Raw genomic sequence first — 13,514 nt, forward strand, 5'->3', positions numbered from 1 at the left:
CTTAGGGACAATCTTTAATTAGACCAAACTGTCATTTCAACTAAACAATACATCCCTTACCCTAGAATGCACACCTTTTCAAAACCAAGCAACTTTAAAACCAAGTGGTCTCAATATTATCTTCCCCCAATTTGGCAACCCAACAACACCCACCGACTCCACCCATAGATTTATATTGGACATGACTGAGTTGATGTTGACTCCAAAAGAAGAACATATTAATCCACTGGTTGATTTACAAAGTTCACAAATCATAAGATATTTGAGCTTCAATGCTACCCGTTAAAATGCAAAGCATTCAAGCCGACAGTCGAGATCAAAATTTCGGACGAGATCTTGATCTCAGCCATTGGCTTGAATGCTGCGTATTAAACGGGCAGCATTGAAGTTCGGACGAGATATTTTTAAACCGCTTGAAAAAGAAAAAAGAAAAAAAGAGATATTCGTGACCGCAAAAAACGATTCCATGAAGATAATGGTCAATCTGGATGCCGCTTGCAACCGTTTGTTTCACTAAACAACGTGCCAGCAACAACTTCACCGTGAATCCATGAGCTCTGGCACTCGATATATATATATAGAGTTCGGCCTCTTTTAAGCCTGTGAAGTTCACGCAAAGTCACACAGAGAAGAGAAGAGAAAGAAGAAGACCATGGGAGTGGTGATCATAGACGGATCAACAGTTCGAGCATTTGTAGATGACGAGCCTCTCTTCAACCGCAGCGTCGACGAGCAATTTGCAGCTCTGGACGTCAACAAAGATGGAGTTCTCTCCCGTTCTGAGCTTCGCAAAGCCTGCGAGTCTTTCAGGCTGATCGAATCTCACTACGGCATAGATTCCGTGACTCCTCAAGAACAGCTCACTCAGCTCTACAACTCCATCTTCGATAAGTTCGATTACGACCATAGCGGCACCGTGGATCTCCAAGAGTTTCGTTCGGAGGTGAAGAAGATCATGCTCGCTATAGCAGATGGACTTGGTTTCTCCCCCATTCAGATGGCCATTGAAGACGATGATCAAAACCTCCTTAAAAAAGCTGCTGACCTTGAGGCTTCTAAGTACTCTCGTGCCTAATACACTTCTTGTATTCGAAATATATGTAATATTTCATCTCTGAGATCTTTTTCTTCTATGTATATCTGAGTTTGTAAAATTATCCTATGAATGGAGACTTTAATCCCTAAACCTAATGAAAATCTTACTTTCTGTAATAACAAGTATTCCATAATAATGCCACAAAATTCACAGATTCAAAATCTCTCTTGGATTTTGTAGATAACATTTAGAAATCCTTTGCATACAAGATCAGGTTGAACAGAGAAGAGCTAACAAAACAAGCAATTGAAACTATAATTTGAACCCCGTAGGTGCAAATATATCTTAAAAACTATTCCACTAAGTTGCATCTAAGAATACAACAAAGAAAAGAACAATTTGTAATATGTTACATTTGATAAATAAAGAGTTCAACAATCAAGTATTCACTAAAATACTTTTAGAATTACTAATCCTTGGTAGAACCCTACCAATTAGCATCGTCGACTTCAATTGATGGCGATAAGCGCTCAATATGGTTAGGAAACTTTGAAGGTAGGGTCAGCAAGGGCTGATCATCTGTGTTTCCTTGCATTGCCAAACCCAATGCATATCCCAAAGCCCTGGCAACTGGAACAGCAACAGCATTCCCTACTTGAATGTACCTGAATAAAAAATTGAAGGAAGAACATGTAAAGACTTAAAATTCTAAAATAGCCTTGTAACAGTCAGAAAGAGAATGTGGAAGCTTGATCAATATAATGGAAGAGTAAAAAGGCACAGTACTCTTGCAAAAACAGCATTAAACCTTTCAATAGGTATTGTACACCTGTAAACAAGGACCAAACTTCAAAGACTTCAATTAGTGGATCCTATATTATTCACAGAAGATCACTGCTAGGAATGTAGTTACTTTAAACAACAATGTTTTGGTGTGTGGGCAGTAACTCTAAAAAATAACATGTAATGGATGAGCAAATTGAGAGGAAGTTAGGTGCATGGTCAGCATACAAAATGCAAACCATGACAGAAACAAAGGCAGGAAAGGTGTGAAGAGCCACCAGAGAGTAGACACAGCAGGGGACAGCTTTCTTTTACTTGGGAGGTGAAGGCCTCCGAGTAAGCACTTCCTTCTACCAAATTATGTCGACCATAATGGCACCAAACCCACAAGTGGCAAGAAAGTAATTTAAGATGACATGAATTTGTAAGACAAAGCACTTTTGAATGCTCTAAAGATTAAGGAGTTCAATTACAAGAGCTAGGAGAGCTGGTGAATTAAGCCTATAATGATTGACATGGAACATGCAATGCTTAGAACTAAAAACAAGCTATATGCAATAAAAACAAAATTTTGGTTTGCCTGATATTATTATGATGCAACAACACAAATCAATAGATAAAACCACTTCTAAATATATTGCTCTAAATCTATAAAGCTTGAAGAAAATAACTTGGTTTTATGTCAAAAAATATATTCCTTCACTGACAAGTCTACATAACTTCGGGGATAAATGTTCACTGTAGAGGAGTGATACATGGGCAAAAAGAGTGCCCCCATGAAAGGTAGCAATGATTGCGCTGCTTATGCTGTCACATGCTCTTGTATAGTCCCTAATCCACACAAGGACCATAAAATCCCCCTTCCTCCAACCGTGAACTCTTCTTGCCTTAACTTTATATGACCCATCTCTCAAAGTCAAATTCTTATCAAGCTGTAATAGCTTGAAAACAGAATATGACCCTTTTTTTTTCCTTTTAATGGTGTTAGGGGAAGATATAATTGAAATGAACCAATAAGATATTCACTTTTCTTGGTAGTACTAGGGTAAACAAGAGAACAATTGTTCTGCAAAACTTTTTTATGCAAGTACTGTAAATCATATACATCTGTGAAATGTTACCTTTCTTTGATTGGACCACAAAGCTTGTAGAAGTCTGGGAACCCTTGCAGTCGTGCATTTTCACGGATTGTCAGCACTCTGTCCTGCTCTGGGTGAACCAGTACCTGTTGACAGATCAAAATTTAATTGCATTCTAATACAAATAATGGGAAGGAAAAGAAGGACAAAGAGATGCACTAGAAGCAGGATCTGCAGAAGAAGACTACCTGATTATGTGGCTCTGCCCTTGTGACAACTGTTGCCACGATTTCATCCCACCACAATCTTCCAAATGGCCTATAATAATTAAACAATTTTATGAGAAGGTAAAGTAAGTTTTGAAATGTGAGGATTACAATATAAAATGAGATAAAGAACACTTACTTAGATGATGAGCCTCGGACAAAAGTCATTGCATAATCAGGCACCTACAATACATTATATGTTAAAGCAATTATTGAAATATACAGTACCAAGAAGCTGACAGTACAACTAAAGCATTTATTACCAAAGGCTTCCCTGACGGTAGGTACACTCTCTCAACAGATGGATCCCACTCTACTTTGTTATCTGGCCGAACCAACACACCAGGAAGATCCCTGAAGTTTGCACCCTAAGATAAATAGAAGCAAGCAACCTTCATTAAATAGATCAAAAGTCTACAATAGTAAATAGCATCTGTCTAGGCAGCACTATAAACCTTCTTCTTTGGAATTTGGCAAACCCGTAGATAGTCATCCTCGTTCAATTGCAAAGGACGATGATCAAATAGCAATGCCTTCTTCAATGATTTGCCTAATTCATCTTCACTGGTACTAGAAACACCCATCAACTCTGTTAATGAAGCAACCTTTGGTTAGAGGCAAACTGAAGTAAAGCAAAATAACTTGAACCACTCCCAATCTACATGTGGTTGAATCTTTTCTTTTAAGGTATAGGATTAATGTTGAAATTTTATTTATCTAAAACATTAACAAATTTACTTGGTCAAAAGAGCAATAAATATACCAGCCCGACTTAATCTTATATGACGTTGGAAATCTGTCTTTGGCTTTCTCTCGTAAGGCATTTCATCTCGACTTTCATCATTAGGAACCTAACAAAATTAACATGAATAAACTGCTAGATAAATCTATTGAACTCCAAGCACAAAGAGAAAAGTAACAAACTCACAGCAGGAAGGTCAGAAATAGCATCTCCTAGATGCAAAGCATCTTCCAATTTCCTTTTGCTTTGCTCATCATATGCAACACAATTTTGCTGTATTAAAAATATGTTAGTAGCATATACCACCAATATGGAAGCAAACGAAAAACAAAATACACAAAATTCATACAACAACATGAACGAGCCTTATCCCAACTAAACAGGGTTCACTAAAAATATACAAAATCTATTTACCTCAAAATTTGTTGGGACATTTCCCCTTACAACAACTTCATGAGTTGGCAAAGGATATTGAGGCAACTTCTGCAAAAATGAAATCAACTAGTGAGATACATTTTATTTAATTGACATTTAAGTTGCTTGGTGAAGAAGGGGATTTTTCAAATGTTAGCAAATGAAAGGAGGGCAATGCAAGATAAAACAAAACTGCTAACCATGTTGAGGTGATGGAGAAAATAGCAGTAATTGAGAAGTTGGCATTTTGAGCGACTATTCAACACCCATGGGTTGAGAGAAATTATCGGATCTTCAAAGATAAAATCGGAACAAATTAATTGATTGAGAAGTTGGCACTTTGGGCAACTATTCAACACCTCTCGGTTGAGAGAAATTATTGGATCTTCAAAGATAAAATCAGAACAAGTTAATTGCAGCCTTTGTGGATGATGTGAGAGAGAATGGGTTGATCTATACATTAGTGGTGAATAGACTATCCAGGTTATCTATATAGCTGAGGGTATAATCTCAAAGCAGCTTGAGAACTATTCCTAATTATTGTTCTTGGTTTAGGCCACCTATTAGTATGATCCCCTTGCACTGTGATGGAGCATTAATAAATTCAAAAGCTACATATAGGGGAGTACTGACAAATAATTCAAGCACTTCAATCATGGCATATGCTAACAGATGAGAAGAGCTTTCTAGGCTATTGAGCTTCAAGCTATTTTTAGAAGGATCTGAATACTCAAAAAATATATTTTGAGGTCTCCATCAGATCTGATTCCAAATTAGTGGTGGATGTTCTTAAAGGGACCATCAAAGGAAGAACACAACTGGCAACTATGGCAAGAGAGAAATAGTATAGGCATGCATGGAGAGAACAAAACCAACCAGCAGATTACAAGACAGATTTTACTGAGGCAATAGCAACTTTGATGGAATCCTACTCAGTTTCTTAAAGAGCTAGATGATCTAATTAAGAAAGATTGGAAGCACATGTTTATCACAGATTGTTATTGGGCTTATTTTCCTATTTGAGATACTGATTAGGAGGGAATGCTCTACTTTAGTTCTCCTAATCCCTCTAAGAGGTTCAAGGAGAATGCATTCTCTTTATTGTACCCATTTTCTTTATACAAACCCACCTATCAAAAAAATAGAAAGTGAGATACCTTTCTAACAATGATTTGATTCTAATTTATCACTACTTGCCTCAGTAGGACGAGCACCCCATAAGAATACACGCATCCGGAATTGAGGAAGGCCATAACATCCGGCTGCCATCATTCCTAGCCTTGCTTGATAATTCATGGCAACAAGACGACCCACAGCATATTTCCCAAGAAAACCACCAGCAAACTTCAAAATATCAACCACGTTTTCCATTAAAACAAACTTAGGTTTCAAGAATTTAACAATGTCCATAAACACAACCAGCTGGTGGTTTTTTGGGTCTTCTAAAGGTGCTTCCTTGTTTCTAAAACGATTGAACCCACTAATGCCTTGACAAGGAGGTCCTCCACATATGACATCAACATCCCCCTAAAAAGAAAAGAATAAGCAAGAATGTTAACATTAAAAATTAAATATAGGGGGAAAAAGACAAACAAGTACATAATAAGGAAATAATCAAAGACGTGTGGTTCGGGGTGTCAATTATGGGGCCAAACCAGACTAAACCAAGGCTAATTGGATGGGATATGGTTTCAGGATTGAAAAACCTATCAATTACGAGCTGCTTTGGTCCAGCCCATCCGCTTGAACCAAATGGACCGAACCATTAAAAATCCAACCCATTATAATCAGATTTAAAGAGGTTAAATAGCTTTACTTATTTGAGCCTTAAGCCCAGAGCTAAGATCTAAGACCCAAATAATTTTTAATTTGAAACCGACTAAGACAGTTTGATAACAAATTGAAAATAGCCTAACAACCACAACAACCCAAACCTAAATCTTTAGCCCAATACCAAAATTTCACTAATGGTTCATGTTTGGGTATGGTGCTTCCAACACAAGACCAAAATGGCCAGACCAAAATTGGCTTGGACCAAACTGTCGACACCCCTGTGTGATGCCCCACAATTAATGATGAGAATAGATCCTCCCCCCCCCCCCCCCAAAAAAGAAAATCAATTAAAAATTTTTGTGAAATGAACTTACTGGAAGCGGTAGAATGTTAGATTTCAAGCCCTTCGTAACAAAGTCTTTAATGCGTTCTTCACAAGAACTACAGATGACATACCAATACAAATTTATTATAGCCAAAGTTAAGAAAATTATAATTTCCAGAAAGACAAATGAACAAAAAACAAATATATCTATATATATATAAATAAAATTTTACCTAAGTCCTTCAATACCCTCCCATGTGTCCTCGCTTGGCCCATAGCCCTTCCAACGTACCTAAATCAAATTCGAACAAAGACACCAAATGATTGAGCAACTAAAGTTTAACCAAAAAAAAAAAAAAAACAGAAATGAACAATGAAAAGTTAGCTAAATGGTTTTACATCTACAGCAAGAGTCTTAGAGAAAAAGCTTCCAAGCAACAAAGCTTCTTACACTAACATCAAAAGAATTAAAACTAAGTAGGTAACAGAAATGAACAATGAAAAGTTAAACTAAATGGTTTTACATCTACAGCAAGAGTCTTAGAGAAAAAAACTTGCAAGCAACAAAGCTTCTTACACTAACATCAAAAGAATTAAAACCAAGTAAACTAAGATTTTTTTTTTCATGTGTCTCAAAAGTTTTGGTGACATAAGGTCCCAATTGCTCCTCTTGACTCTCCATTAATTCAAGAAGAGGCAGAAACTACTTCAATTTTAGTGGATAGCCATAATTGATGAAGATTTTTTATTTTAAAATGTTGACATACACTCTATACACAAGCAAACATTTATAAGCACAATCACACACAAATCACACAAAGACTTGTTCCAACTAAATGTAATTGATCACATGGATTTCTTCCGTGCAATACTGCAATACACCATATTCAAAATCATACTTCACAATGGGCCTAAGCTTCACATGTCTTTCCCCACCTACAGTTATTAGAGCACTGTCTAAGGCTCTTTCAGTTCCTTTACCAGCATATCCCAAGACCCTCCATTAGCATGGCCATGGAAGGCATGTTGGCATTTTCTCATAAGTGTGTCGCATTCTAACCTATTGCACAGAGACATCCTACTATCATCTTCATATTACATCCCACGGAGCATAGTTTTTGACTCTCTCAAAGCAACACTCCATCACTCAGAACTCAAGTTAAAGGCCAAATTATTCTCCTATCAATAGTTTTGACCCCTTTCTCATATTTTTTTTAGTCATGGAATCGAGTAAAATAGGAAGCCAATATGTATGGTAAGGAGAATCCCATACAAAGTCAGCCCCACCACAAAAGTAAGAGCAGTTCTATGGAAACTAACTACTTAACCCCACATGTCACTTAGAGCACTATACTTTGGCTTAGAGAAATGGCCCATTACATTACCATAGTATGCAACAAACTTGAATGCTATTATTTAACTTCACTACAAAGATTAAGGCCCAAAATTTTCCATATCGAAGAAAAAAACATAAGATTTCCAAATATAGGAAAAAACAAAGCTAAACTAATGCACCAGAACTAATTCAACGCAATATCATGTAAGACGACACCTTCTAGTACAGAGAAAATACCTTGAAATGCAGTCCACGTTGCTTGCTCTCATTCGGGTCGCCAAAGCAAATGGCAAGCAACTCTCCCACTTCAAATTCATCTTTGGGAACTACAGATCCATCTTCATCTTCATCTTCATCTTCGTCTTCGTCTTCCTTCTCTCTTTTTCAATTTTAGATGAGGAGAATTGCTTGCATAGTTTCTCCCACTCCTTGAGCAACTCTAGAAAGTCTTCAGCTGATTCATTTCTAACCTGCAAACCAAACATTTTAGATATGCTGGAGTTTGCATCATCTATAAGAATCTTTGAAACAGAATCTAAAAGAAATGGATAACATATGGAACAAAACTATACCTCAGTTTCCGGGTGGTTCAACTTCAAGCTTTCACAAGCATGTGTATTCAAATCAACAGCCCATTTCTGTTCATTGAAAATCAAATGCATTTCAGTGCAAGGCAAAAAAAGTAATGCTACACAAAAAGGTAAGCTTCCAGTTATGCATAGCTCAGAGGAGAGAACAAAAATAATATAAAAAAGGAGAGGCATATAAATGTGTCTAGCACAGAAAATAGGAAACAACAGAAAGATAAAAGGCATGTAACTATCTAATAACTATATAAAGGAAACACATGAAATAAATGTAATTAACTTACAGTAACAAGGTTAATGCCTGATAAGTTAGCACCAAAGCATAAACCAGTTGACATTGCACCACAACCAGAATACAAATCTAACAATGTGAAATCAGTACTCGACTTGCTTTCACCTGATGTACCCTCTACACTGCTCTCACTAGAAATTGTTGATTCAGTGCTGTCTCTTGAATTTTCTGAAAGATGACAAATAAGTAACTAATAAGAACAGAAGCACATCATGTGTACCATAAGTGAGTTAATAAACAGGAAAATAAAAATTAGGCTGTAATAAATCTACTATATTACTAAGTAAAGAGAGTGCCTGAGGATAGATTCGCAAATGTTGAGTACGGCAATGAGTATGACGTGTCATAGTAATAGTCACAGGGAGGAGTAGTTCTCTCAGCCTCTCCAAAAGATTTCTGTTTAGGAAAGTAGAGTCAGCATGTTTACACAATAAAAATAGAAATGAATAATATAAAATAGGAAAGCTATGAATCTGAATAGACAGCCATACATCTGAGGCAACTTGTATAATATTTAGTTTAGAAACAATGCAGTCCAGTGGGTTGTCATCCTTCATTTCAGAGTAGAATACCCGCTTCTTGTCAATTAGGCCAGCATGATCGTTGATGACCTAAAACCAACGATTAATTTTTTTAAGCTAAAAAGTCCATGTGGAGAAAACAAAGATTGCAAAACAACATCCATCTTACAGTGTCTTCAGCTTTGAAAAACCACTGTGCAGCAAAATATGGCTTTCTATCTTCAGTTTCAAACAATTCAACAATTCTACCAATGAAATTTGGACCTCCTTCTTCGCCCTAAGTTCAAGATACCAGAGAACCACAGTGGTTAAAAACAGATAGAGACTTGAAAACCAAATGCAAAAGCAGGACAAATGCAACCAAGTAAACCAACAAAAAAAAATATGCTGTTTATAATACAAATTTAATTACTACTGATGATAATGACATGAATGAAATTGGTTGACATAAAATGTCAGATTTAGAAGTTCTATTTATAAGAATAAACACAAAAATCACAAATGTCTGCAGATGGATAAAGCTATTCTGAATTGAATCATGAAATTTATAATTTATAACAATACTAAAAAAGAAAGAGCCCTCACCCATATATATGTGTGTGTGTGTGTGTGTATATATATATATTTCATTAGTGGAAGTGTTAAAACAAGTCCTAATGATCAAGGCATGAGGGAAATAATGATAATGGATGTCAGATTAGAAGTTACACTTATAACACCAGAAATTAAGCTCTACATATTTAAGGATTCTCCTACTCATGATTAAATGTATAGCATTTGGATAACAAAGCATAACTTAAAACAGAAAAACATGCTGCAAAGAAAACAAATCAAATGTTTTCCATAAATGTCAGTTGATAAGGGAATAAATCAACTATGAATATTAGATTATAATTTCCAATTATAATAACACAAGGCTTCTGTGTAAATGAAGCTTGATGCATGGCATTCATCCCAAATGCTAAAATAAGACAATATGCCCTTGAGGAAACAAACAAATGCTAACCAATCATGCAAGTTAAAATAATTAATAGCAATAGAGACGGCAAAATAATCGAATAATCAATTCAAGAATGACAAGTTCCATTTATAAAAAGGCTTCACATACTCATAGGGCTCTTCAAGGCTTACATAATGTTATCAGGATTCGAAGAAGAATGAGATTCATGACAAATGCTAAAATAGGCATACCACTAAATAAACAAGGAAATGCCGCACATTAATGCAACCCAAAAAGAAAAAGATGAAGGCATGAGAAATAAGTCAACAGTGAATGTCAAAAAAGAAATTCCATTTATTAAAACACAAGCAAAGCTTCACGCTATTATGGATTTCCATAAGCAAAATTAAGTTATAGGATTTTAAAGATAACATGGGACTCCTACCAAATGTTAAAAAGAGGAAACCATACTACTAAGGAAACAAATATATGCTATTTGAAAATGCAAATTGAATAACTATAACAAACAGACACAAGGGAAAGAAGAAAAAAACACAACAGTGCCCGTCCAATTAATGTTTATTTCATAACAATACAAACAAAGCTCCACGCATTTCTGGGTTCTCCAAGGCATAGTTTATATTCTCAATATTTAAAACACAAAGCATAGGGGTTCATGAAAAATGCTATAACAGGAAAATATACCAATAAAGAAATCTAACAAATGCTTTTCGCAAATGCAAGTTTATAACTAATAGCATTACAAGTGGGAAATAACTCACAATGGATGTCAGATTATAACTTCTTTTTGTTTGGGAAGATATTAGAAGTTCCTCTCATAACAACAAAAAAACAAGGCTGATAACATAAGTATCAGGTTTGAATCATGAGGCATTGAATTTAGAACGCTTTTCCCAAAACTATAGGAAACATTTTACAAAAAGAAAGTGTTCAAAAACCAAGAAAACTAATTATCCATCAATTTAAGTTAACTGCAGTCAACTCAAAACCATGATAAACTGTTACCACTAGGTTGTGAAAAAGAGACCTCCAAACCATGGCTGGAGATGCAGAAGATCAAAGACATGAAGATTGAAGAGGGTTTCTAAAACAATGTCATGTGGATGATAAAAGGGGCCCAAAAAAATTGCATGAATAATGTATGACACGTCAAACTGAATAAATCCAGTAGCGACTTGGTTAGATTAAAGAAAACATACTCGGACCCTCGTCAGATGTCTGAAAGAGGGAACCAATACTGGCTGATCCTACATTTTTGTGTGGTGCCGAGAGTAGTGGATTTGAACAAAGCGAAACAATTTAGCAGTCGTCCCTGTGGACACGGATTCACTTCCAATCATATAATTATGGGAGATTTGAGAATGTTCTTAGGATTGTCAGTTTTATAAGAGAGCGGAAAGATTAGACCTTTTCGGACAGATTAATTTTTAATGTCTAATAAGATGGTAACTCGTCATGATTCAGAAATGTCACTGGATTTTTTTTTTTTGCCTCTCTTTTTATTGTGAGGGTGGGAGGGGAGAGTGGACTCACTTTCACATAAGCACTGTCGTTAATACTGTAAATGCATCCATCTACTTCTGCTTGTCTGTAATGACATCGAACACGCAAAACCTCCTCTGTGTTTTCGTCACTACAACAAACGAATAAAGAAATGAAACAGGCAAACAATAAATTAGTGCCGCGCAAAACCTCCTCTGTGTTTTCGTCACTACAACAATCGAATAAAGAAATGAAACAGGCAAACAATAAATTATATTTAGAAATAATACTGAGAGTAGCTGCGTCGACCGAACAGAGAGAAACAAAATAAAGCACTTGCGCTTAAATCATCACTAAACATGAGTTTACCCTTTAGAACCACCCACTTTAGCGCCCTTCTTCCTGTCCCCGCTCTTCTGTGGTAAAGCAAAGATCAGATGGGAAAAAAATTAATCAGCTTGAACCATGATCACTACAGAAAAACCAGATTCAGACAAGCTGAGATATAAATTTTTGTTTACGTCTCTATATCTGTGAGGCCAAAGCTCGCGTGCTTCCGCAGCAGGAATTGGTTTTCCATACAAGCGACTTTCACCGGTAGAAGCAGCTTTCTTTGCTTTCTTTGCAGAACGAGCAACTGCAGGAGAGCTCGGCTCTTCCTCAGCTTCTTGATTCTCTACAGATATCTTCTCCTCTTCCTGCAGCTCCAAATCGATTGGAGTATTTGAACCACCACCATTGCTAGATTCATCGACGGTGACCGTCGCCGGAGCTGTCTTACCCTTCGACCTAGCCCGTTTCGTTCCTTTTGACGGCATTTTTCCCCCAGCGACGGCGATGGTGACGGCGATTAGGGAAATGCAGAAGAGACAGAAACGAGCAGGCGAAGCGATGAGTCGTATGATGAGGAGTAAAGAGAGTGGGAAAAACAAATTTAATAAGAGTGAGCTCTATAAATATAGAAACGTATTTAAAACTTTCGAATGATACAAAACGTGGAGGTGAGCGGGAAACCGAAATTTTCGGAATTAATTAACTGGATTGGATTTCGCTCCGAAGTCCGGTCCGTACGTGACTTGAGCTAAGGCGGAGTGGACTGTTTTAATGGTCGCCGAAGTACGGTCACGTCTGGTCAGCCTTAACGGTCTATAATTTAAGACCGTCCGATTAGAATCTTTATTACTGACTGTGACCCCACTGAGGCACCAACCGGGATAAGCGCGTGATTGGCTAAGCTTTGGAATACGTGAGATTTTCTTTCTTTTTTTTTTTTTTTTTTTTGGTAATTAAAAAAAAAATCGCGTTATTTGGAAAGAAATCTTCTCCGGTCTGGCGGGCCAACCGGTGCGTATCCAACCGTTGAGGGATTTGGTGACGAGTGAATGGATGCATCCAACCGCTCGATGTGAACTGGAGAGGATCTGGGTTTAGATTTGTTGATTTATGTTATTTATTGGAAATAAATGGTCTCTAGTTCGCTAGTTCTTTTAATGGAGGAATATGGGGGGAATATAGCTACATATCAACCCATTGGATTTAGATTGGAGAAGATCTGAGTCTTTTAATTGGCATAATTGGAGTTGACACATTAGAAGCTCCTTCGACAGGTTAGATCGCGTTAATAATTAGTCGAGATGCACATAAACTAGTCAAATCATATATAATTCATCAAGTCCCTCTAACATGTATGCAATGATTGGAGGAATTCGATCTTATTCGGCACTGTCGACCCTGATGGAATTTAATGTGAAATTTTTAAATTTCATTGATTGACTAGTGAAGATTCGGATCCTTTACTCTAACGGGTTGAGGTGTATGCTTCCCTCCACCAATTCACCAGACATTAGAAGGTGGAAACCACCTTTAGAAAATTAGAGGTAGACAGTGGGGTCCTCTTAATGGGTTGTAGAAAAATAT

The 13,514-nt window shown here is 36.7% G+C and overlaps 2 protein-coding genes across 2 annotated transcripts; one reads left to right on the plus strand and one right to left on the minus strand.

Moving 5' to 3' along the window:
* Positions 1-557: 557 nt before the first annotated feature.
* On the plus strand, positions 558-1,205 carry LOC149001379 (Calcium-binding EF-hand family protein). The gene has a single exon (XM_089136696.1). The coding sequence runs from the start codon at positions 653-655 to the stop codon at positions 1,073-1,075; it is 423 nt and encodes a 140-aa protein (XP_088992822.1). The 5' UTR covers positions 558-652; the 3' UTR covers positions 1,076-1,205.
* Positions 1,100-12,534, minus strand: LOC149001380 (DNA (cytosine-5)-methyltransferase CMT3-like). Its single transcript, XM_089136695.1, is given in 22 exon segments — positions 1,100-1,701; positions 2,941-3,044; positions 3,147-3,216; positions 3,304-3,347; positions 3,428-3,532; positions 3,620-3,753; positions 3,928-4,015; positions 4,093-4,179; positions 4,321-4,389; positions 5,518-5,847; positions 6,468-6,534; positions 6,652-6,710; positions 7,992-8,134; positions 8,137-8,224; positions 8,327-8,392; positions 8,626-8,801; positions 8,930-9,029; positions 9,125-9,244; positions 9,324-9,431; positions 11,649-11,748; positions 11,967-12,013; positions 12,119-12,534. Coding segments are annotated over 22 exon segments (2,580 nt in total). The 5' UTR covers positions 12,416-12,534; the 3' UTR covers positions 1,100-1,523.
* Positions 12,535-13,514: the final 980 nt, after the last annotated feature.

This window comes from Hakea prostrata, chromosome 10 (genome assembly GCF_041222555.1).
Source record: "Hakea prostrata isolate BN-2017 chromosome 10, UWA_Hpros_2, whole genome shotgun sequence".
In the NCBI taxonomy this organism is placed as follows: domain Eukaryota; kingdom Viridiplantae; phylum Streptophyta; class Magnoliopsida; order Proteales; family Proteaceae; genus Hakea; species Hakea prostrata.